This window comes from Hyalella azteca, unplaced genomic scaffold (assembly GCF_000764305.2).
Source record: "Hyalella azteca isolate HAZT.00-mixed unplaced genomic scaffold, Hazt_2.0.2 contig6336, whole genome shotgun sequence".
NCBI classification, from domain to species: domain Eukaryota; kingdom Metazoa; phylum Arthropoda; class Malacostraca; order Amphipoda; family Hyalellidae; genus Hyalella; species Hyalella azteca.
In genome coordinates this window covers 20357-47054 of record NW_025936499.1, presented here as the reverse complement: position 1 = coordinate 47054, position 26698 = coordinate 20357, and the positions used below count along the sequence as shown (strand labels likewise).

Here is a 26698-nt window from a genome sequence, read left to right as displayed (position 1 = left end):
ATGCTTAATAATCACGGGATATAAGTAGGTAGGCGAACGCTCGCAATGCGGAAATGATGAAATAAATAAATAAGAGATTAAACTGAGTTTTTAATTTCTTGATAGAACAATATTAATTTGCGTGTCTCTGACCAGCTAGTGTTCTGAAGAATAATTACTAAAAAATCTCTGTTCCTGATCACTCTGACCTGCAATGTGTAACTCAGGTACGCTGAGTACAGCACCTTCAGACTCCACAGCGAGCTGGACTTGTACAAGCTCGAGATCGGCGGCTACACCGGCAACGCTGGTAACGCTCTCAACGACCCGTGGTATGGTCACAACCTCAGCCCCTTCTCTACATTTGACAGGTCAGACTTCCTGCAAATTCTTAGAAGGAAATCATTAGAAGCTCTGTTGCAAGTTTTCATTCATTAGAAAAGAAATTTTGATAGGTATTATTGTGCAACTATGAAACACTGATTTAAATGGCCGGAGTTGGCCATTGCTGGATTAAAGGAACGTTGAGCGGGTGTCTACGAGGCATGTCTACAAATGTGACTGTCAAGTGACGAAATTAAAAAAAAACTGAGTTTGAACTGTTCTTCATTTCAGAGACAATGATCGATCGAGTTTGAATTGCGCATCAATGCTCAAAGGAGGATGGTGGTGGAGGGCTTGTGGACGGAGTCTGAACGGACTCTATCTCACCAACCCCAACGACTATATAGGCAGACAAGGTATAGTATTCGGGGATCAATATGCGAAATTGCAATACTTATAAATGAGGCTGATCTTACAAGGTCAGTTGGATATGGAAATACGTCTTCATACAGAATGCATTGATAATAAACCGACCTCGGCCACAGAGCCCTACCACGCATCGTATTACGGCTGGACACATCATTTCTCCCATACTATTTTAAAACACAGAAATTATGTTTCAACAAAAGCCATTGATTTAATCGACATTATATCCATTCCTTTGCACTTTCAGGCATCGTGTGGTTCCGTTGGAAAGGTTGGGATTACTCCCTGAAGAAATCTCTCATCATGATCAGACCAAAATCTCATACGTTGAAGAATGATAAATCCAAAGCAAAAGGCAATACGTGAGTTCCCAAACATCTCCCTGAAATAGTCTTAACAATTTAAGACTGTTATGTCAGCTTGTAAACTACCACGAGTAATTTAGATTTCACCTTCTCATTTCACTTCACGCTATCGTTCATTTAATCACACATTATGTATGTCACTCCATCTCAAGCACGGGACCGCTTTGCTTTTTCGGCACAAGGGGGATATTTATCGCTGTTTAAAATCTGGGATATTGTGTTCAACTAATTTGTTTAATTGAAAAGAGAAGATAAGAAAAAGATATTTCACGCCACATATTTCTGGGGTATAAAAGTGAAGTTTCGATCATTATTGACTTAATTCCTGTAAAAAATTGATATTATTGAATAGCAGAGTCGAACTCACTGGTCATTTACAAAGTTCACGAGTTTGTACGATAGCTGGTCATCCGTTTCCTACTTGATAGCAAGTTCTCTATGATCAATGCGCTCCATGAGCGACTTCTCGTGAGCTGTCCCTCATATCAGGTTTTTGGCATTCTTTTCTTACCGTTTTCGAATGTTTTATTATTCACTGCCTTACTGACGTTTTAGCAACGCTTAGATTCAACTCAATAGGAAAGAAAAAAAAATGTTTTTGGAGTTCCTAGGAATGATGTGCACCTCTGACTGAAAGTAACTACAGTAAGAGATAGAATTAACTAAATTCAGGTCTGCAAATATTAAAAACCATCAAATTTAGAGGTGTTAAGAGTCTAATAAAAAAAAAAGAATTTCCAGGTTTAGGTGATGCCATGAAATATGTAAATGAGATGTGAAGAATAATATCAAACGTTGAAATCACCGCCAAAAGTCTGTGTCACCTCATTAAAAAGAACTCATTCTTGGCTCAAAGGCCAGCAAAACTTTTCTCTCATCATTGCTATGCGCATGTAAATTTATTTTACAATGCATAATAGGATACTACTGAGGGAGAATGAAAGAATCTTTTCCGATACATAATCATTTCAATTATGCACCGACGAGATCTAAGCTTACATTGAGAAACGAGCGAAATATTTTCATTACCTAGCTCATGTTGAGCAAGTTGTACTACTCGAATTTTTGTACCAAAAACGATAGGGAAAGATAAAAGCTGTCTTATTGCATGCGTGGGTTGTCTGAAAGACGATGGAACTTGCCTAGCGATGTCAGCGAGCTCGACGGTTGCAACTTGCCGATGAATTTCATTCTGCCGTCTGGAGATCCTAAAATGCTTCTCATAATGAGGAGAGTTTAAACGTACTTATCCCTCAGGAGGAAAGTTGCTAACTAGAACTCTGAGGACTTTTCAAGAACCAAATACTTAGAAGTAATGACAAGATTAGAAGAAAAACAAGTTTTATGTTAAGGATTCGTAAACTAAATAGAGATGAGCTTGGAGCATATTCTACCATGTTTATCAAGGCTCATATTAAGTGAAGTTAATGTAAATGTGTACAAAGGTTCTCGTACATGTCTTCAATGCTCCATTCAAAATTACAGAAAGTATAAATCATCATTACGAATTTCTATGGGTCACAATATAATGTTCGCGAGCTCTGATCGGAATTCCCAAAAATGTAAAAGCGACAACCGTAATCAGAATTGCCTAGAAAATTCAAGCTGTAAAGTCGTCTTTTCAAAAGTTTCAACTCTCAAACAATAACACCGATAGGCTTCATGAGGAATTAGTTCGGAGCCCAGTTTGAGCTGCTCGAAGAGATTGATATTTCTGCCAATCTCAGCATCTTTCGAATTCATTTAAATTCAATCCTTTGATTGGAAACATTTGATCAATTTTGTCCGACTTGATAGCAAATTGATATTTTAAAAAAATTGATGCATTAAATTAACATATGTTCTCTTGAATGCAAGACAGCAGTCCATTGAAACTGCAATGCGCGATAGCAGGTATAGTAATAGTACGCTATTCTGAAACAAGCAATTTCTAAAGCAAAATTGTTTTGTGTTCTTCAAGCAAGAATCTCTTTTTTCGGCATAAATACAGATGAATATTAATTATGTACAGCAGTGTAATTTTTATTTATTTCACTTTTATAATATAAAGACAACGAGATAACGGTCTTTCACTAACCTAATCATCAATAACAAATAGAGAGCCTGATGAGTTTTTCTCGTAGCTGAACAGGTGCCATAAACCTAAGAAAGACAAGCACAGAGCCGAACTGAAGCAACGTGTACACGCCAGTAGAATAAAACCCAACAGAAATATATCCTGAACACTGACAATCAAACTATATGCCAAATATATTTCGTTTGTTGAGAACCTGCATGTAATCATGTACAAGATATTCCTAATATACCAAAGATTTAATCACGCCTTGAAATTCATATTTGGATACCCAGTAAGATTGAAAATTTATACAGAATATTAATTGAAAGTAGGAGTGACGGCCTCGCAATTTTCGCTGCGCAGCCACTCTTAATGCCGCGATAGATTTAACAAGAGAGGAAAACTTTTTCTCAAATTAAATATCTAATCGACAAAGGTAAAATTATTAAAATAAAACATTGCCCATAGAGCCTACCATAAATAAATTCCTTACCTGGTTCACCTCCCGAACGTAACAGTTGAAATCTATCATCAATAAAATCGAATATTGTACTAGAATAAAGCATTCCGAGCTTGAGATTCAATTACACTTTGTACAAATAAAAAAAGAATTAGATGAATAAGAAACACATTGAAACGTAACGCCTCGATCGCGGCGATTTTCAAAACAATTAAGAAGCTCACGCGTAGACAACATACACATCGAAGTGCCTGGACAAGCTCACAAATCTTTAAAATAGATTTAAAAACAATTAAATAGATACGCAGCCAATGACGACTGTCCCCATCATGACGGAATTTCCTGTTAAAAATCTGGAAGAATATATTAAAACCAAAAAGAAACGTGCGATAATTACGTAAAAGATATGCATTTAAACTAAGGGTTATCTGTGTCTGCCATTTACAGGAAGGCAACTAAATTAGAGTATCAACATTGATAGATAAGGTAATCTATTTGAGCAGGAATATATTTCAAGCTCACAAAAAGTGAACTTGAAAAAGTCGACGGGTCGGAAATAAAAAATTACAAGTGCGAGGATAAAAAAACTAAAGTTAAAATAAGAAACTCAGAGCGAAGGAGGCGGTTGCTGCACCAGATGAAGCTGCTCCTGTTGTTCCGATTGTTGCTGCTGAAGTTGATGTTTCTGCTGCTGCTTTTGTTGCTGTTGTGCATGTAGTTGTTGCTGCTGTGCATGAAGCTGTTGCTGCTGCTGAGACTTCAGAGCAGCAAGTTGCACAAGTTTCTGCTGTAAATGCTGGTTGATTTGACTCTGATTAGGCTTCTGAAGCGCTAACTGTAACTGCACACAAATGAAAATCATCAGTAAAAAGTGGAGCAAAGTGTGAGAAAAAAGCTCCTATAAAAGCGTTAAGAACTTATTTGCTTTGAAAGCAAGTCAATTAACAATTTAATAGAAAAGCACTGTTCGGGGTGAAGGTGCACAGCTGAATGAGGTGACTGCGCAAGCAAGTTGTCAGTAAGATAACTCCTGCTAGGAGTGCTCGGCCAATCTGATGTAGGAGTTATGCAACATCATTACGATCTCGGCTTAGGATGCAACAGCAGCATAAACAACATGCAACTAATAGCACTAACTTACATTCAGCAGTTGCACAACAATAAACAATATACGGTGAATTATTCATTATTGTTCTATGCTACTAGCACGCCCGAGAAGTTAAAGACTTGAAACTCGCGTGCCTGACATTGAGAAGCTCAATATTACTTGGCATTTACTCAGAGGGACGGGAGACACAGAGGGACGGGAGACACAGAGGGACGGGAGACACAGAGGGACGGGAGACACAGAGGGACGGGAGACACAGAGGGACGGGAGACACAGAGGGTCGGGAGACACAGAGGGACGGGAGACACAAAGGGACTGGCGACGTTCTCAGCACCAGGACCGGATGGAATTCCGGCAGTGCTGTTGATGTAGTGTGTTGGAGCGCTGAAGCCTCCGCTCACAATGCTCTGGAAAGCCTCGATGATGGAGGGAATTATTTCTGAGGGCCTAAAAGTAGGACTGATAACGCCAATCCACAAAGGAGGTGCGAGGGACAGACCCCAAAATTACAGACCTGTGACCATGACCTCACATGTGACCAAGGTTTTTGAGAAGGTAGTGGTCAGGAGGCTTGTCCGGTATATGGAAGAGGCTGACCTGTACAATAACGGACAACATGGTTTCCGGCGTAACCGTTCCTGTTTGTCGCAGTTACTGGAGCACCATCACCGTCTAGTGGCCCAGCTGGAAGAGGGAGCTGGCGTGGAAGTGATATACCTGTACTTTGCTAAAGCTTTTGACAAAGTTGGCAATGAGGTGCTCTTTAGAAAGCTGAGGCTGTTGGGGGTAGGAGGTAGCCTGTTGAGGTGGATCCACAACTTCCTTACAGATAGAGTACAAGCTGTCGCAATTGGAAACGCGAAATCGAGAGAAGCGAGGGTGAAAAACGGAGTCCCGCAGGGCTCAGTGCTTGGACCGATCCTCTTCCTCATCCACATTGCCGACACTGACTCGGAACTCACCCACGCATCTACATCGTCATTTGCGGACGATACAAGAGTGCTGATGAAGATCACAGATGGCCTAGACTGCGAGAGGTTACAGGATGATCTATCGTCAATCTACGATTGGGCCCTAGTGAAAAATATGCAGTTCAACGGCACCAAGTTGGAAGTAATGAGATACAGAGTCCGCACAGAGATCGGGATGCCGCATCGCTACTTAGCATCAGATGGCACAGATAATGAGGAGAAGCAGGATTCCCCCATTTAATAACCGAGCCGCGGCCAGAGTACAGACTCTTCGTGAGGGATCACTGTCCGAGGTAGGACCGAGGCTCTTTAATGCCTTGCCAAAAGCGCTGAGAGGAGGGGAGTTCACCCTTGCAACATTCAAGAGACGACTGGACAAGTGGTTGAGAAAGATCCCGGATTGTCCAGTAATGGGAAACTACCCTCAGCAAGTGACAAGCAATAGCATCTTGCATCAGCTGGCCCAAAGGAGGGCAAATAAACGGAACACGGCCAACGTTACATCCGGGAAAAGAGGGCGGGGTGACCTGCCTAGCGACGACTCGGAGACATAGGACGACGAAGGCGGAGCATCAGCTTGACCGTGGATTAAGACGTCCTAAACTCATCACAAGGTCGAGAGACACAGAGGGTCGGGAGACACAGAAGGTCGGGAGACACAGGGGGTCGGGAGGCACAGAGTATCGGGAGACACAGAGGGACAGGAGACAAAGAGGGTCGGGAGACACAGAGGGTCGGGATACACAGAGGGTCGGGATACACAGAGGGTCGGGAGACACAGAGGGACGGGAGACACAGAGGGTCGGGAGACACAGAGGGACGGGAGACACAGAGGGTCGGGATACACAGAGGGTCGGGAGACACAGAGGGTCGGGATACACAGAGGGTCGGGAGACACAGAGGGTCGGGAGACACAGAGGGTCGGGAGCAGGGTTGGCAATGATTAAATCAAAATGATTAAATCATGTGATTAAATCACTTGATTTTTTTTATTTTTTCGATTTTTTCATATAATTAAATATATTGAGTGGCAGTCTTTAATTTATATTGAGGTATTGTTATCCATGGCTTAGTATAAATGTACCGTACTATAAATGACAAATTGGTATATAAACTTGTTGCCTTTAGTGTGTATTAGGTTTTAATAAATTGAATGTTTTTGGTACAGAGGCATCAAGTGTGCAATACGTACTTAGCTAGCAGCTTAGCTAATTCTTATAAGGCTATAAGTAGTCTTTAACTATTTGACTATTTGTTATATATTGATTACAATATACAATTTAAATGTGTTAGCTAGCTTATACAGGGTGGGGCAGAACTGATTGAACAGTTTTGGGGCTAAATAAAAGAGTAATGGAGGTACATAAAGAAGAAAGTTTTTTTTTCCTCAAGATTAGCGTAACATCCCATTTAAAATACTTATGTTTTGCAAACAATATCAGGAAAATGGGGTTTGTTAACTGCATCACACTGTTGGGAGTCGTTCTCGGAAGTTTTCTACAGCACGTTCACACATATGGCGAGGTATGGCCATAACCTCTGCTGCAATAATCCATCCCCTTAGCTGTGGTAGGGTGTGAGGGCAACTTCTGAACTTCTCTTTTAGATGTCCCCAAAGAAAGAAATCGCAAATTGAGACAGAGGGACGGGAGACACAGAGGGACAGGAGACACAGAGGGACGGGAGACACAGAGGGACAGGAGACACAGAGGGACGGGAGACACAGAGGGACAGGAGACACAGAGGGACGGGAGACACAGAGGGACGGGAGACACAGAGGGACAGGAGACACAGAGGGACGGGAGACACAGAGGTTCGGGAGATACAGTTGTGCAGCACAGGAGGCGCAATACATAAACGATCACGTGACACAGGAGACACAACACATGAAGTGCAAAATGCAGAGGGTGTGAGGCGCACATGATGCTTGGAGGAGCGCGGTAGCACAGGCTGTGGGGGCCGTGGAAGAAGACCTGCACTCGACACCAGCAGGTCCCCTCCACTGCTACTGCTGCCGCTGCTGCTGGTGCAGGTGTACGTATTGATGCCTCCGCTGCTGCTTGAACTCTGCATGCAATAAAATAAATTAATCTCAGTTTAAAATAAGCCACTGTGATTTTGGGTAACCACAAGGAACTGCCTTCGATGGATACTGGAAGTCAGGCGTTACCATGAATGTTCCAATATGAAATTTCTTCCACGTTAAGTATAGCATTTACAGCATGATTGCCTGAATGGATTCAAGGAATTTATTGTAATTTTGATTGCGTGAAGGTCAATCAATAATCATTTAATGCATGCATATTATACGGTATAATGCACAGAAAATATGCTCAGAAATATTTACTATAATTTTGAGGAGCTAGCTTCCTTGTACCTCTTACCTGGAAGACGCTTACCGACGCCTGCTGCTGGAGGTGCTGTCCGGGGGGCTTGGCCAGCTGAGCCGCCAGTTGCGAGCCTTGCACTGCACGCATTGAAACAACATAGGACGCGTTATACATTTTATATATTTCAATCAAATTATACACATAATTCAAAATAATTTCGTCAAGGCACATAGAGAATAGCATGAGTGACATCAATTGAAATAAGGCGTTCCTGCTTTGTCAGTAACTGGCACTAAATGAACGCAAGGAAATTATGAACAGAGACTGAAGCACACGCCGTGTCAGGTACGAAATTCATCCACGATTGACTATCGTAGCATTGGTGTCAAATAATGGATAAGCCTCTAATTGACCACATTCACATATTTGAAGTATATTCCAAATAGCGTACCGTAAACGTCTGCTTCAGAGAGAGCAATGAATAATTGAATATAACAACTGAGGGAGTTGCATCCCGATTGAGGGAGTTGTATCCCGATTGAGGGAGTTGCATCCCGATTGAGGGAGTTGTATCCCGATTGAGGGAGTTGTATCCCGATTGAGGGAGTTGCATCCCGATTAAGGGAGTTGTATCCCGATTGAGGGAGTTGTATCCCGATTGAGGGAGTTGCATCCCGATTGAGGGAGTTGTATCCCGATTGAGGGAGTTGTATCCCGATTGAGGGAGTTGTATCCCGATTGAGGGAGTTGTATCCCGATTGAGGGAGTTGTATCCGGCATGAGGAACGCACCAAGAGGCAGCTGCAGGAGGTGTGCCTGGGGCAGGGAGGTGGCTGAGGCGAGCACCATGGTAGGGGCGCCTGACGAGACCGCGCCACTCATGCTGCCACCACCAGCCTGCCGTCAATGTTTGGAGTCATTACTCAATTATTTTTTATTACTATTAATCTACGAAGCAACTTTTGTGGCGTCTGGTTCAACCAAACTTCGAGAGCAAGTTACATATAAGCTTGAGGGGGAGAAGAAAATAAGTACTTTATTTTACTCCCTTGTCCCCCCCAAGTAGTAATCAGACCGTGGTTAGCTTGTCGATTTCCAATTGTTACCTAAAGTTTTGTTCTTTAATGAGATTACTGATAATAATTATGATTACCCAGAACAACCAAATAAAATCTAGACTTATTCTTGTTAATTTAAAGCCAATTTGTTGCTGAAATACAATGAATTTCTAATAGAGAATATAGTTTCGAGATAAATATATTCCTCATTATTAAATGATATTTCGTTATTAAAATAATGGAACAGTGCAGTAAAAAGAAATATAGCAATAATGGAAGACTCCTAAAGTTTAATAGGTGATAAAAAAAGTTTTATTTTCAATAAATAAAATAAATATTGCTGCTGCTGATTTATTTTATTGTTCAGCGGCTACGGACATAAAATGAATTTCAAAAAGTTATGTTACCGGGTGCGGCTGCGACGAGGCAATGATGACAGGATGAGAAGACTGAGAAGAGCCAACAACAGACGACTGCTGCTGGGGGGACTGCACGGATAAACAACTCGGTGAAGATATTCAACTATCATGAAGCATTTTCCAATACACTAAATTTACAACCATGAAGCTTTTCAACAGGGCACTGCATGCTCTCAATATTATATGTAGGAGCGTACAGCATGGCATTTGAAAGGTCTTAGTAAAGCGAGAGCGATTATTTATTAACAAGCTCATAGCAAACATCTTCTGAGTGGCGGTCATTATTTCTTTATCTCTCATCATTAGTTCACGGTCATTACTGTGGAGAACGGTTTGCTGCGTGACTGTGGTGATTCGCCCGACAATGTTTCCTTATGTATTTTTTATTAACATAATGCGACGGCTTGAAACTTTTATTAACTTATTGCTATGGCTAAAAACTTTTATTAACTCAACGCTATGGCTAAAAACTTCTACTAACTTACAGTTATGACTAAAAACTTCTACTAACTTACAGTTATGGCTAAAAATTTCTACTAACTTACAGTTATGGCTAAAAACTCTTTAGTGAGCGCCGTGCTTGTGCAGGCAACAACTGCTGCTGAATAACTAGGTATATTCTGCATCACCGGGTCGCCGTGACATGAGATGGTCACAGCATAACATGCGATTCTGACGTCGCCACGTGGCATGAAACATCCTTGCATTATATTAGATACAGTCTAATATTAGATAATATAAGACTGTTGATAATTAAAAATATTGTTCATCACCCTACTCTTGCTCTTCAACAAAAAACATAAAAAAACTAATTCATCAAAACTGCAAATTTTCATATCTTTCAGTGTCGTATTCAATACGAAAATTGAAACGCGGTAAATAAATAATGATGTAAAGGAGAGTTGACATGTTAACATTTCATCCTACCTGTTCTCTTATTGACCCCTAGTCCTCTTAATAAATAGGATAAGAGGAAAATACCTGATGAGGTAATGAGGCGGAAGAGGTGGGAGGGCCGGCGGAGAGGGAGAGCGAGATGGGCACGGGCAGGCCAGGGATTGAGACCTGCACGTTCTGCACGCCGCCCAAGCCACTCGTCAGGTTCTGCAGCCCCACGTTCAGGCCTGGCGGGACACGAGCGTCAAGGTGGCGAGATGGAGAGGCATAACTTGTTCCTTACTTCTACCCGTGTTAGAAATAAGGAGCAGGACGAGATACGTGCCTCCTATCTTTGTCACTTTGTTAAAAAGAGACAAGGTTGACTTTATCATCTAATTTTCTTTCTTATATTAGGAGCTCCAAATGTTTTATTTAAAAACTATCCAAAGCCTACCTAAAGTCTATTCTTTTTTAGCCTATTGATTAGCACTTATTATTGCTATTATATTTTTATTAGCACTTGTTCAAGTTGGCCGATAAAGAAGAGCAGGGCCAGCCATACGACGCACCGGGCAGGTTTGCGATGTTCGCAATATTGATGTTGGGCGGAGGGGCGTTGCCAGAGTCGCTCCTGAGCACCGCGGCCGTCAGGGAAGACTGCTGCTGACCGGCGCTGCTGCTGCTGCCGCTCAGCAGACTTGACAGGGCAGAGTTGCTGCCACTGCTGCACACCAAACTTCCTAGACACATAATAGTTTTGTTAACATCTGCATGCATATTTCTTTCGTACAACTTCAATTCAATATGTTTTGCCAGCGATAAAATCATCTTAGTGTTTCTGCAAAAAGATCTACCGATCCTTCCGTGACATTTTTGTTTGGCGATGACCTTAATATACGACACCTTAAATCAAATTAATTAACTTCAGCTGGTCAAAATAAATTGGTACAATAGCCGGTTAGTTAATGCACAATCCGATGGATTCCTATGACATGAGGAAGACTCATGACTAGCGATGCGTCACGTCACACGCCGTGTTGGCTCACTGTGCACTATCAGGCATGGCGCAATAATTGTGTTAATACCAAACTGCAGCCACCACAACTGGTTTTCCCAAAGCTCCCAGTCTATAATTCTACGAAAACTGAGCATGCATTGATGTAAATAACTTTAGCTCAAAAAATAATTTAATTTTTTCGGCAACAAAATCCCGTTTAGTTTCTTCACTGAACGTGAATTAAAAATATTCGTGAGCCTACAGTTCCAGTAATATGAAGTAATTTTAGTCTTAACATCGAGATGCGAATAATTTAGTGTAGAGAACGCGCACCTGTGGTGGGGGTACAGTTGATGGTGGTGATGGTAGGCAGCGCGCTGGCGGTGATGTCAACCTTCACACCCGTCTTGATGTCACCCTGAACATTGGTTAATTTATAATTGAAAATTGTAATTAAAAAATTAAGCAAGTTAAAAAATTGAACAATTTAATACAGCCAACAACGACGTGCAGGTACTTGTAAAATGTTAAAGACATATTCTGTTCACATATCACGGCATCAAAACAATATTTGCAACAAGCAAATGCAGGAGAAATAAATATTGTTTCGCAAAGAAATACAGCAAACTGTCAGCAAAACATACAGAACAGGTGCTCGAGGTACATAACTAGTATAAATAATTATATACAATGAAGGTTGAACAAAACGCATGTATTCAACCCTATTATACTCGTACAACTTACAATTATTTCAGTTCAAAGTAGCATGATAATAGAGTGCCTAAGTTGTCCATGATTACTTTGTTAGGCTGGGCGGTCTGCTGCGCCAGGCGCTTGATGAGCTCAGCGTTCCTGCTGTTCGGTGCGGGGTTCTCTGCTGACGGCGTACCTGGAGGGGAGATGCAAGCATGATACAACGTACGAAATTTTGCATGATAATATTATAAGAATGTCAACTAATTTCTCGATGATTGAATGTGCCTTATGATTTAGAAGTGAAACGACAAGCATTGCACGGTTATTGTAGCGGACATGAGTAACCGCGGGAGAAATGTTGATAGAATGATTGTTTGGATCATATAGTAATGTAGAAAATATAGGAACTGTTCCGGAATTCTCAATGAGATCATATTCCCGTTGAGATGAAATCATAATTTTCTGAATTTGCAACAATTACTGCCAAGAGCTTACTTGCAAGGATGACTGATAGTTATAAAGTGATGAAATTACTTGGACAATTAATATCACTGACATAGAAGACATAGGTGATTTATAGATGTTTTCATTCATTTTCATTATTTTAAGCTAAAAAATTTAAAATTTTCTCCGTGTACTGAGGTAATAAATAAATGTTACCAGCGAGGAGAGCTTGCAGGGCAGGCACCGCCCCAGGCCCCGCCGTGGTGAACACAGACTCGCTCTTGACGTCCCCACACTGAAATAACAAATATTTCTTGGTAATAACTTTCAGTTGAAATTCGATTTCAATTAAAGAAAAAAAACAATAACTTCGACCGTATTTGTGAGACCAACATTGTAGCTTCCTTGACTAGGTCTGATTGTAAGGAGTTTCGGTTGAATTTATTGTCCTTGTACTAGCATAAATTTCTTGAAATTTCTATAGAAAAGTGGTCAGAAGGTTCAAGTAAAAACGCCTTTATTATCGTTTTTACAATTCTCCAGTCTCAAGGAGGAACGAGTTCTGGACCAGCTACGACACTCACCTTGACTGTCATGGCGGAACTGACACCAGCGCAGCCTGGAACAAATTGAAGTGCATGAAAATTATATTACTTATTAGGCTCATCGCTGAAAATATATCAGAGTACAGATTCAGGAGAGTATTTCTTATTACATGATTCATTTTGTAATAGATATGCCACTAGAGGTAAGAAAGCAATGCCTGGCAAGCGAATCAAGTAATCATTACTTATTATTTGGCATTCTCGCCCGACGCCACAAAATAGATGAACAAAATAAGTCCATAAAGGTTCTTTCCAGCAGAATTGCAATAAACTTTCTAGGCATCAAATTTGCCTGGCATGTAAATATTTTCCAAAGCGATCTATATTAACGTCTGATATGAGCAAGTTCGCTACTACTATAAACACGAGATAAATCCTTTGAAATCAAGACATACACTCAACTGTTGGTACATAAAGCTACCACCGCCCGGCCCGCCCGCCGCTTAGCCTACCAGGCATTCAGTTCGGTGGGAAAATCTCGCGAGACTGGGAACATCAGGGAATATATGGGAACATTTCGGAATATCTGGGAATATACAGTAGTATCAGGGGATATGTGTTGATATCAGGGAATTTATAGAATATCTGGGAATATCGGGGAATATATGGGAACATCAAGGAATATCTGGGAACATTTCGGAATACTATGTGGGAATATAGGTACAGAAGCATCATGGAATATCTGGGAATATCAGTTGATACCGGTATCAGGGAATTTTTAGAAGATGTGGGAATATCAAGGAATATTTGGAATATCAAGGAATATTTGGGAATTTCTTGGAATATCTGGGAATATTAAGCCGGTTTCGGAGGACACCGCTGACCAGATACAGGCAGTGCAGAGCGTCCTGCGCCGACGGCTTGAGCAGCGGTGACGACAGCGCGACCAGACAGCAGACTGCTGAGGTGCACGTTGCGGCTCAGCAGCACGGGCTGCTGCTGCTGCTGCTGTGGCTGTTGCTGTGACTGCTGCTGCAGCTGCTGGCCCTGCTGACTCACTGACAAGCCTGTCAAACAATGCCTCATAATTAAGGTTACCTAATGCATCAATCACTTGTCGTTTTCTGCAATAGCTAAATCAGTGGCGATATTAGAACCATTAAAAGAGACTTACAATGAATATAAATATCATGTGGGTTGCAGGACAAGGCGTATAAGAATCCTCAAGAGTACATATTCACTGACATTCTCTATTTCATAAAGTACATGTGAGCTTAGCAAAACAACTAATGAAGAAATTTACATTGAAAGCCATAAATTGTTAAATTTACACATATATTGACAGGTTATCTACGATTTCTACAAAGTTTACACAGGAGTGAGAACTACAGGGTGAACCAGAATTAAGTATCCCTTTTAATTTGTTAATAAATAAAAAACTAAGAACGTTATGAAGTTGAAACTTGTTTTATTTAAAAGAAGAACATTTTTATGGTAATATTGTAACCTAGTTTTTAAATATAATATCTTTTAAATGCCCACCACAATTGTTTTGACAAAATAGGGCTCTTCTCTTCGCTGCTTTCATAACCTTCATTAGTAATTTCCCGGTATCCGCAAATTTTCGATAAAGAGATTTAATTGTTTTTTTTTTTAAAGGACTGATTCTTGTTTTGAAATGGATCCTGTGATCACGTTGAACTTCTGTTATTGACATCGTCCTGATGTAGGTTTGCAGAATTTTCGTTCTTTTTTCTTTGCTGTAGCGAATCATGATGAAAATTTAAGGCTTGATAATTAAACACAAATTTAGCAAGCTATACAGGATAATGACGTAACTATGATACAATATTACCATGAAAATGTTCTTCTTTTAAATAAAACAAGTTTCAACTTCATAACGTTCTTAGTTTTTTATTTATTAACAAATTAAAAGGGTTACTTAATTCTGGTTCACCCTGTACATAGCTGCAAGTATTTATCCTGGGTACGAATCTTTAAAAGTTCTATTTCAGCACGACGCGTAACTGGCAACAATATTGCAAACTCTTATAGCCAACTTGTAATGAGAATTTCCTTGCGAGTATTCAATGATTATAATTATTTTTCGGTGGATAAGTAAGTAAAGACAAGCAAATTTATTACTATTCCTTTCCAAACTTTATTTGGGGGCATGGCTGCTGAGTTAATTTCTGAAAATGGTAACAATCACCTTAATAAAGATATATGTATCGGGGCATGGTTAATGAGTTAATTTGAGACAAATGTTAAGAAACTCTTGCATGAGACCTGAGTTACCAGTGACAGGATGGTGCAGACGCTGCGCCTGTACGGTGACAGCGACGCCTGACAGCGCCTGCGCCTGCGCCTTGGATATCACCACAGCGCCTGCTGGTAGCTTCTGTGCCTGCTGCTGCAGACCGCGCTCTCCCTGCAGGCGTATTGAATAATCTATCAGTTTCATGATACAAATAGCTGATACAATTGCTGTAACGATACTAATTGTTGGCTTATGTAAGCTGAAGGTATAACGGCTCAGTGGAAACTTGTCAAGCAAGCCAAGCCTTGACCACGACGCCTTGCGAGTCATGAAAAATTGAAATATTAAAGGCAATAACATTTACGGTATTTGCTTTTAATTATACATCAGCAATATTCTTAAAGCTGCCTACTACTACATAACATGTAGTAACAGTTGATACTACTGCATACTACACAACAACATACTAGTACATAATTACACTTATTTGTTAGATTCACTAGGAGCAATAGACATTGTCCGTTAGTATGATGAATAGTTAGTAAATACAATGACATAAACAAAACAATCAAATCGATGGAAAGAATATTTCAATGCACTGCCTTCGCCCTAAAGATAAAAGAAGTATCACAAAACACGAACTACTAATTAGGTTGAAAGACAACTCTCAACGCAACCTCCCCACCAGAGTTTCCACTCTATTCAGTGTTCACTAACGCTTCACACCGCAACTCACTCTCATGCTAGGCCTACATCAGCTGTTTGTGTAGCTCATTTTAGCCCCACGCTATAATGATTGAATATATAATATTAATAAGAAGCCATATAATATCATTATGGCTTCATGCGAATGGTTATCATAAAATAGGGACAAGCTCCACGACTCACGTTAGTGACGATGAGTACGTTCTGCTGCTGGTTGTACGGCGGTGCTGGGGCAGCGCCACCTACTGACTTCTGCACAGCAAATATATTTATTGTTATTACTCATGAAATTTGTTCAGGCAGCACTCAATTAATTAATAATATCTAGAAATATTAATATCTCTTAAATATTAATATCTAGACTGTACGGCGACGTAGGCCGAAAGAATACCATTCTACATTGCAGTCTGTAATCGAGTCAGCTCGTATGGATGAAGCTCAATTAAACTTAAGATTAGGTTAGGTGCGAAATAGGATTTGCACTACCTACACACTCTTAGTTTTAAATCGACAATTATCCTTCCGTAATGCTGACAGACCAGATGCACAGATTCATGGATTTTAACTCTTATACCGACAAACTTTGCAAATGTACAAAATATTCTGGAGCTCGACTTTAACCCTTTAATAGCCCACACTCATCAAAATTCTGTTCGTAATTTTAGAAGCTTCGCTTCGTAGCAAGAGTCGCGTTAAGCCGTTTTTTTGGATCGTAACTGCCCCATCACTCATACGTTGATAGGGATTCACGACACGGTAACAATTCGCGACTTTATTCTGACGTTTAGTCAGACCGTCAGTACATGTGACACGCAGCTCCCAATACGTTGACCCGCTCCTACTGCTGCAGGTCTCTTACCTGCTGCTGCTGCACCCTCATTTTTTTCGAAAAATTCATAGAAGCAAAATGTTATTTTTTTACATTTTACGTATGTATTTGAAGTTTCATGATGATCGGATAATAACTGTAGAAGTTTTTCCGGAGGGTAGTCGGTCCCCTTAAACTGGCCGACTCGTGTTCAATGGAGACTTCGTGTGCAATTACCGTTATTCACTGATCACGAATTGTTAACATAAAGGAATGTTAGTGAATATATACTCACAACGTGCTTTATCTTGACGCTCTTGCGCCCCTCTTCTGAGAAGATCTCCCTGAACTGTGCGATGTATCGGTGTACAGACTGTATTGAGTAATGCTTGAACCTGTCAATTTTCAATAATATATAAAGATAATTAACATAATCATGAAGCAAAAATATTTAAAATAAAATAAAACTCACGCAAATTATGACAAATCGGTGGGAAATTACCTGTTACATTCAAATGTAGACACAAAATTGCATCGCGTAACTACAGATTGGGCATCAAACTTCACGAAATTACGTTGTATCAACGCCCATCTGTAGGCGCAGCGTGTATGTAAAATACTTATCATTGAAACAGTACCTGAGCAGTTCAATATAAGTAGTTCTTATGATTTGCAAATAAAAAAGTAAGCCACCAGAGCTTGTAAAACAGGCAAGTCCCCTAATTTGCTAGCAGCATTCTAATTTGGACTAACGCTAAAAGGCAATGTATACGTTAGAAAATACGCAAGTTGGGATTAAGATGATGCAAGTTTATGTCAGGATCCTTAATAAATTCTGTAAATCCGAGTCGTGTATCGCTGGGAATAACCAACTGACCTGACAGCTGGTCTGTATTACCAATCCTCTACATGAATAATTGCTAGAAGGCTATATTTATACACCAGCTTACTTCATCTAATATTTGCAGACCATTGAAATTAATTCTACACATTATAAGTAACGGGCAATTATCATTCATTTGATTAAAAAATCGCGATTACTTTATCAAACTAACTGATATATTAAATTACATAATAAAAAGCTCATTTGTTCCTTCACTTACGTGCACGTGGATCCGTTGAGCTTGCCCTCCTGGTAGTCTCTATCAACGTAAAGCTCACCACAAAATACCTCATCAATTCGGCGTTGATATATCGTCAACCTGAAGCAAAACATAGTCTTATATATGATAAAAGATCTCAAGGATAAACTCCTGGTATTCAATGTAGTTGAAAAAAACCATGAACTTGAAGGTGAAGATGAAATAACATAAACTATATTGACTGAGAAAAAAAACACGTCGTCATTTTCGATAATATTATATGAATAAAGAAATCCGCCCAACCACGGAAAAGGAATCGAGAGAAACGGCGTGGTTGTAGATGTGAAAATGACAAGCTGATCTTAAAACTTACTTGGTATGGTAGATCCGGCCCTGGCTCTTCTCAGTCTCGAGAGTGTACTCCTCTATAAACTGCAGGGAATAATCGCCACTCTCGGGCGGCCTCTCCACAGGTTTGGCGTGCTTCTGAACCTCTTCGATGACATTATCCATGAAGTCTTTAATGCTCGGGATGGCGCCGCCGAACAGCTCAGACGAGTTCGGGCCCAAAGTTTGATCAGAAATTATCGGAACTAACTGTAAGGAAATGACGTTTTTTACTGTAAGGAAATGACGTTTTTTTGAAGGTTACGCTTCTGAAAAAATACATTTTTGAATTGACACACTAGTAGCTAGATTTTGTAACGAATAGGATTACAATAATAGCTACAGAAGTATTGGATTGAATACTTTCAAACAATTTTTGGAAGAAACTTTGCTTGGGATAAACATTTCGCATAAATAGTAGAATCAAACTATCCAATCACTCTGTATCCATCCCTTGCGGATGTCAAACTGCAATGTATCATTAACTTACATGGAAGACACGTTTTTGTAAATTATGCTACGTGCCGATCTACAAAAGAAAATAGTTAATGATACCGTAAAATGGGGTAACTTAGACCACTTTTTTTATTATAAATGATGCCATTTTTTTACTAGCTAAATTAAACTTGAATTGAAACATAAAACAAAAAGTGGTCTAAGTTACCCCGCCGGTCTAAGTTACCCCATTTTACGGTACTTAAACGTCAGCAATATTATCCACACTTCAACTTGCAAGAGATAAGCGATACATACAGGTTTAGGCACAGATTTGGCGAGCGCACGCTTCTCTTTGCGCTCGTTAAGGAAGTTATAAAGCCTGAGGCATTTAGGGGCAGGACCGTCCTCGAACTTCTTCTGCCGGACCTGTGAGGGCTGCATCAGGGGGAGAAGCTTTAGCATTGCACCTTCATTACTGATTATTGCTACGTGTATACAAGGATATGCAACTTGATTTATTAGGTATAATAGGGGTTGTCAAATTATTGTCATTAGAAGCTAATACTACAAAACGAAATAAAATATCATCAACAGATGCAGAAAGTAATTCATGATTAATACAAGGAAAGGAAATAATCTAACGTTCAAATGCGGAAATGTTTCCCTATTATTTCTTATATCTCCAAAACTTCCACCAACCTCTAGGATGTACGAGTCAACAGACCTGACTGAACCTCTAGGATGTACGAGTCAACAGATCTGACTGAACCTCTAGGATGCACGAGACAACAGACCTTACTGAACCTCTGGGATGTATAGGATGAACCAGACAACAGACCTGACTGAACCTCTAGGACGTACGAGACAACAGACCTGACTGAACCTCTAGGACGTACGAGACAACAGACCTGACTGAACCTCTAGGACGTACGAGACAACAGACCTGACTGAACCGTTTAGCAGCACGCCTGACTAAGGGCGAGTGCAGAGCTTTGTTGTGTGTGTGCAGACGCCGCGTGATGAGCGACGCTGACAGGTCAGGGGAGAGGCAGAGCGGCGGGGCTGTGGCGCGCACGATCTCCGCCTCGAGCTTGGCGCGCTCGCTGTTGCTCCAGTCCTTCTCACGCGTCAGGTAGGCTATGTCCGCAGCGATGCTCTGTGAAATGAACACAAAATCATTCCGATCCCGTCACGTTACATCATAGCAGCTCACTCTTAATGTCGACTTCGATAGATGCTAATTATTTTGTCCTTATCTCACACTACTAACGTCTTTTATTTCCTTTTCAAAACTCGTGACATGATGTTCCGGTGGAAAAACTTCCAGCCATTTGTCACTTGTAGCGAATAGTCAACGAGATAATTAACGAACTCACTGAGACGGCAGTGAGTTCATCATCATTACTTTATATATAACACAGAATTGTCTCGATCAAAGAAGATTGATGGGTTACGACATCCATCTTTCTGTTGCGCAACTCAAACTGATGAGATGAGAAGAGCCGCACCTGCATGGAGGGACGCAGCAAGACGTGGCGCTTGTCGCAGTGTGGGCCGTTGGAGGCACCGAGGGCGGAGCTGAGGAAGACAGGCTCGGCGTTGCAGCGGCGGTAGTCGCGCAGCTCGGCCACTAGACACCCGCTCTGAAACATGTCACTCACGTCCGCCTCGTCCAGCAGATCAAGCAGCATGGGAGGCAGCAGTTCCTGGTCTAATCACATTACAGACTTAATAAAAATTCAAAATTACTTAATATGAGATGAGTTGCTCAACTATGATGACAAACAACAAAGAAGAGGCTCAAAATAAATCTATATAAAGTAAGTAAATAGGACATATTACATATATTTGCAACTTTCAAGATCTGCCGATCAGCTGTGGTATACAGCCAAGCTTAAAATTGTATCCTGAAACTTGTAGCATCAACCATGACATCTAAACATAAGAATTATTAAATTCTTGAACATTTAGATCTGCTTCAATGACAATGAATTCCAAAGGAGAACAAATTACAGGCAGTTAAACTTGAAGTTTTTATATTATGAATAAAGTGTCAAAATGAAATTATATACACTATAGGTAGATGTCCAAGCACAATATATAGACTAGACCATAAATACAGATTAAAAAGTTGGATTAAAAATCTATGTACACTTTCAATAATCAAAAGTTATGCATGGATACCAATTTAGGTTTTAGCTAACTTTAGTGTAAGTTTCTCAGAGATTCCAAGCTGCCATTGTATGATATATTGAAATAAGCATATGAATGTGGCCCAATTCAAGTACCATAGTGGCAGAACTAAATCCAGTATAAATCTAGTATCACTTGATAGATTTACATTTAACAAAAGTATCCAATAAATCATAAGAGTAGCTTTTCAAGATCACCAGGATAGCGAATTCAATGGCCAAACAACACACCTATGTAAGTGAGAAACTCATCATCTTCATAAGGCAGCCTGATGGTCTCAGTCTCGAGTCCCCCAGGGAGCTTCAGAGCGATGCTGTAACCCTCGCTGCCGCGGTACAAGTTCACTATCAGGCAGCTCAGATTCTCTCGCTCCACTAGCTTCCCGATCAGCTCACTTGTGTGCACAATACTTTGCTGTAAACATCAAACAACTCCAATTTAAATGATGACATCACCATTCTAAATTTCCAAAAACCAATAAATTGCAAGCATTAAGAATTTTTCAAACTTAGAGCTTGTAGGAGAATCTTTTGATATTTGTATGCAGATAAATAGGTTTATATGGCAAAAAGAAACCTATTTAATAATAAGGAGAATATTTAATTTAATATTTATATATATTTATTATTATATTTTGAATATTTAATTTGATATATTTAATCTAACAAGAAAATAATTCAGTAACTGTGAAATTAATTCAATTTAATATAGGATATGGTATTCAGTTTCTCAGTTTAAAGCATGAAAATGTGAATATGATCCAAGGGTACCTTTATTTTGCTGGGCTTGACTGCTTCTTCTGCATAGATGGCAGCAAGTTTGCGCGGCAGAGCAGCATGACCAGCCAGAGCAGCACTTCCAAGTGATATTAAAGAGTTGTGACTCTGGCAGAGCACCGCCTGTAAAATAAAGCCAAGCTCAGTGGAGGAGTTATAATGATGCAAGATATTGGCCAACGTTTACTACAATGAGTCCGAAATAATGAAATGAAATAAATAAATAAATCACTGATATAACAGAAGCTAATAGCAAAGCAGTAGAGCAATCATGATAGTCCTCAGCTGAAGAAACTCAGTTGTCATATAAGTTAAGAAATTACTTAGAAAAGTTACTCTGCTCCAAAACAAAGTTACTCTTCTCATTAGGGAGTAACTTGCTAACTTAACAAACATATAATGCATGTCATAAAAAAGCTAGGTATGTTGATGTCTCAGAAGATTCCAGAGTTGCTAAATGTGCAAATTAATTACCTACTGGATAAAAGTAAGAAGTCAATCAGCCAAGTTCCTGAATTATTTAATGAAATTTCCAATTAGGCTTATTTATGTCATATTATAAATAAAGACTTATCCTAATCAAAATAGAGAGTAAAGAAAGTCAAAGTCTTATTTTCCGGCAAAGCATGCCAAAGCAACTGGTTATCCCAATCTGTAAATTATGGTATGATGTAAGGCAAGGATGCCAATTCTGGGGTTATGATGATGATGGAAAATCAGAACTCTCCATAGATACCGTAACACTCCTAGATTACAAGCTATAATCTTTACTGATTGAGAATTCATTGAGAAAATCTGTACCATATGTAGGTATTTTAGTTGATAGATTATAGTCAGTTTTATTCCATTTTATATACATAGATATTTTGTTCAAATGTGTGAAATTAATGACCAGAGAATTTAATAACTCAAATTTTCAAGGCTAAATAATTCATCAGATGAGGTTGATCAAAAGACAGGTTTAAAAAAGTAATTTCAATTTATAAAAGACAATCTGAATGCAGCATCATTCATTTTTAAATGAAAGGAAGCATTGAACAATGAAATTTTGATGTAAATGAGTACATGATACAAGTAAATAGGATACAACACAAAAATTTGGAACCAGAAAATAAGTCAGAAAGTTTCAGAGTTCAGAAATTGGGTGGTTATGAGATAGCTGGAGTTCAATCCATCGAGCTGAGGGCTACAGCTATTGTCAGTCAGATGATGTCCAGTCACTGCATGATGATGATGCTGGTGGGTTCCTTCAGCACAGTGCTAGTGATGGTCTTGTTGAGTTTGGCTTTGTTGTCAAGAGTATCACACCATGTGGCTGTTCACAGATACAACTCTGGAATTTAACCCTGGGCCAAGCAAGAACATTTATAATACATAATTACAACCATATAAATCATCCATTAACATGATAAATACTCACATCTGCCTTGTTGATTAAGCCTTCCATAGCTTCCATAATTATACCTTCAGCTATGTCTAGTCATATTAGTCTTGTTATATGCAAACTGGTTATCCCAGTAAAAAAACCTGCACATTGATAATTTATTATTCAACGCTTGCTTGGCTGATCAATGATTGGTTGCAAAAAAATTAAATTATTCCAGTACATGAGTACATGTGGTTCATTTATTTAATTTTGTTTATCTGAGTCAATTGAACCAAAAATACCAGCTGATTTCTAATGCAGGATGGAATTAGTAGAATGAAGGTTTTCTTGCATAGAATTAATAGATTCAAATAGTCCTAACCAAAACATACCAATAGAGAAACTCTACTAGGAATAACTTTTTTGCAAAGTTGCCAATACTTTGCTAGTAAAATGAAATGTTTTAATTCTGCATACACATATATATTGATTTACCAAGTTGTTCCTACTGTCGATCATCAAACTCAGACAAGTTTCACAATTATAAAATGAGTTAAAAATTGTAAAAAACATAGTTTCAACTAAAATCTTATCCCATCAAAGACACCAACTATACCACAGCAATTATTCCATCGGCCTTAGAAACAAACAATCTAGGTATTCTGTGAACAAAACTGAGCAGTGAGCAGCAACTTTTTAGCATGTTTAACAAACATGCTCCTCATTACGGTATTTATCTGGGAATCAAACCCTACAAATCATAATTATAACCAGTAATATACAGTTTTTATTATCAAGCAGCAAGTTAAGTGCAGTGGCTGCTAAGTGGCAACTTGGCTTACAACAGTAGCTCCTGTCCTAGGTTTAGGTCCATTTGGGAAAATTTGCCAGCTATGAATGAGATTAAAAAAAAACATATTTAGTGGTTAATTTCATACATTTCCATAACCTTGCCTATGTTCTTCCATGAAAAATAAAAAAAATGGCATATTCTTGCATCTGAGTCTGACTTGGGAAAATTATCCTTAAAACAATAGTTTTTATCTCAATTTATGGAAAATTTTGCCCAATATTACCAACTGCATTAGAGTTACATTAATTAACAATTTTGTGGAACAGTGTTTCAATTTTTATAGCAATGAGATAGCAAACTACTTATCTGGAGAGAAATTTGAAGCTTTAATAATAGTACAAAATAACCAAAAAGCTCTTGGAAAGTAGACAGAAAAACAAGAGATAGGCAGCAGTGACAACTGGCTAGGGTGCAGAAAGTGGGTAAATATCAAAAGATAGTTGGTGATGCATCAGCAGCAAAATTTATGCCTTCTGAAGATCTTGATAACACATCTAGATTGAAATTATTGCATTTTTTAAATTACTTTAAAATTACTGCAAATCTGAGACTGTAAGCACACACAGTAGGGTTTCCGGAATGCTGGATGGATCAGGATGCAGTGAAGCTTGCCCAGAAATCAGTTGCAATGTGTGTAAGTGTTGTGGTGTGTGGAGAGTAAGAGATATTATTATTATTTATCTGATGCAACACTATCAAAGTTGCTTGCAGCACTTTCTTATTAAAATTTACCTGGCGACGGATCTTGAAAATGGCTGGCGATGCTTCAAGCTAAAAATCCATATCTTGGCATTTGGCAATGCTGCTTGCACCCTCTGCACCCTGGGCAACTGACATTCCAGGCCATTCCCTAATAGCACCTATAGTCTATAAATATAATCAATAAATTTTTTATAATAAAAAAATATCTATTCTACAAGTCTCCTTTATCTGTTTAATGTTTATCACGCAAGCTTTACCACAACTTTTGAAACAATGAGAATTTTGCCACTAAAAAAGCCACTCAAGTTAACAGCACTTAACTTGACGCAGGTATGATACAATATAAATCCACTGCTAATGATGGGAGTGGACTACTGACTAGAGCTTTTCCCTCATTTTAAGAGCTGCAATATTGCTGCTAAATGAATTATCTATTATAATAGTGTTAACATAAGTGCACAATTCCAAATTAGGCTGCACAATTCCAAATTTATTAAATATTTATTAATTTTGAGCTGCCAGATTTCAGTAGTAAGTTGGAAATTTTTAATCTTGCTGCTTGTTAATAAAAACCCCATAAGACTATTTAGATATATCATATGCTTGTTAAGGTTCAGCAGGCTGGAATTCCAAGAATGGAAGTTCATGGAAAATGGAAAAATGGTTTCCACCCAAGGTGGAAAGCTTTTCTTAGATACAGTGCTCTGCCAGGTGTGGGCCAAGAATAACCAAGTCTTTACTGGGAGAGCCTGGCAGGTGACTTAAGAGAGCCTGGCAGGTGACTCTCATTACTTAATGAGTGCAACCAGTTTTTTCTCATCACCAAATGGCAAATGAATCCGTTGACAAGGAGACAATTCTCATCTTATTGTGCTGAGACTCTTTTATGACATTATGTGCTACAAATGTGCAGGTGTTCTTCTTGTCTGCCAAAGGCAGCTCCTTGACAGTCCTTGTGCCAGACTGCCAGATGGCCAGATCTACTTCATGACTCTCAACAAGCTGGAAATGGAAAACTGGAAATGACACCTTTGGTCAAGACTCAAGAGGAGCGCCTTGGCAGTGTGGGTGCCACTATGCAGAGGGTGGATGCAGCGTTGTCAATATATGGATTTTTAAGCCCAAAGCGTCGCCGGCCATTTTAAAGATGCGTCGCCGGGTAATTTTTAATGAAAAGCCATTTACGCTGAGTAATGACGAACTATTAATTACAAGCCACGAACTTATTACAAGGTTGCATGCACGTGTTACCCCAAATAACTAATTTTACCCTAAAAACAGTCCGATTGTACAGCAAGTGTCAACTGAACAAGTAATAAAGCAGTCTGACCGCTCTAATGCGACCGAAACTACGCAACCGAAAAAAAGTTGTTTACATTTTTTGCTGGAACTCATTACAACTGATTTCCGGACAAGCTTCGCTGCATCGTAATCCATCCAACGTACCAGAAACCTTACTTTTTTTCTAAATAGTTGGCTGAAGACTGAGAAATATATTAAATGCAAGAATTTCAATCTAAATGTGTCGGCAAGATCTTCTGAAGGCGAAAATTTTGCCAATAATGCGTCGCCGTAGGTCTTTAAATCTTTGTTCACTCTCTGCACAGTGGTGTGGGTGCACTGTCACCACAGCCACTGTGCAGTGTATCAGGGAATTCATTTGATGTGAGCTACAGGGCAATGACTATTGACTAATGAGGGCATGGCATGTCAAGTCAATCTTCCTGTTACTTTCCAATTCATCAGGTGTTGAATGTTTGGTTAATATTAATTAGGATTTTTAGACCAACTAGCCTTGAACTAGGCCTATTTGTCTTATTCCAGCTGCAGGGCAGCAGGGTGGCCTCTATGTATTGAATTCTAGTATTCATGGAGGCAATTGCCTCAGATTTGTTATAGAATTGTTTGAAATAATTTGAATGTCTCTTGTTTGATTGATAGTTTTCATTTTTTTTCACTTAATGGATTTTTTAAAAATTTTTTAAGCTCTTAGCCTCTTGGTTTGTAATGATAAAGTTTAAGTTAACTAGTCAAGTAGCCTACAGTATAAAGTTAACCAGTGCTCTGAGTG

General features: G+C 39.4%; 2 protein-coding genes across 3 annotated transcripts in view; one reads left to right on the top strand and one right to left on the bottom strand.

The window, feature by feature from the left end:
* The window catches only part of LOC108673486 (angiopoietin-4), an 88088-nt gene extending 86374 nt beyond the window's left edge, over positions 1–1714 (top strand). For both annotated transcript variants that reach the window (XM_018161326.2, XM_018161327.2), the window contains exons 11-13: positions 207–350; positions 595–719; positions 977–1714. In XM_018161326.2, coding sequence (XP_018016815.1) covers positions 207–350; positions 595–719; positions 977–1095 — 388 coding nt within the window. In that variant the 3' untranslated portion in view covers positions 1096–1714. The remainder of the gene's footprint in view (positions 1–206; positions 351–594; positions 720–976) is intronic.
* A 1386-nt stretch (positions 1715–3100) lies between these two features.
* On the bottom strand, positions 3101–23228 carry LOC108673475 (transcription factor SPT20 homolog). Its single transcript, XM_018161313.2, has 23 exons — positions 23127–23228; positions 21701–21829; positions 21161–21344; positions 20246–20448; positions 19681–19893; positions 19053–19172; positions 18286–18509; positions 17934–18032; positions 17126–17225; positions 16206–16274; positions 15356–15488; positions 13942–14124; positions 13097–13131; positions 12729–12807; positions 12173–12261; positions 11706–11790; positions 10945–11115; positions 10478–10620; positions 9485–9565; positions 8811–8916; positions 8074–8156; positions 7610–7756; positions 3101–4451 (listed from the first exon to the last, which is right to left on the bottom strand). Exons 1-23 carry the CDS (start codon positions 23160–23162, stop codon positions 4218–4220), a joined length of 2946 nt encoding a protein of 981 aa, XP_018016802.1. The 5' UTR covers positions 23163–23228; the 3' UTR covers positions 3101–4217.
* Positions 23229–26698: the final 3470 nt, after the last annotated feature.

Coding starts and splice junctions, on each gene's coding strand:
- LOC108673475 (XM_018161313.2), bottom strand. CDS start 23,162: ATGGAAGCTATGGAAGGCTTAATCAACAAGGCAGAT. Junction 16,275..17,125: donor GCGTCAAGATAAAGCACGTT/GTGAGTATATAT, acceptor TTTGCTGTGCAG/AAGTCAGTAGGTGGCGCTGC. Junction 13,132..13,941: donor CTCTGCACTGCCTGTATCTG/GTCAGCGGTGTC, acceptor AATTTGTTCCAG/GCTGCGCTGGTGTCAGTTCC.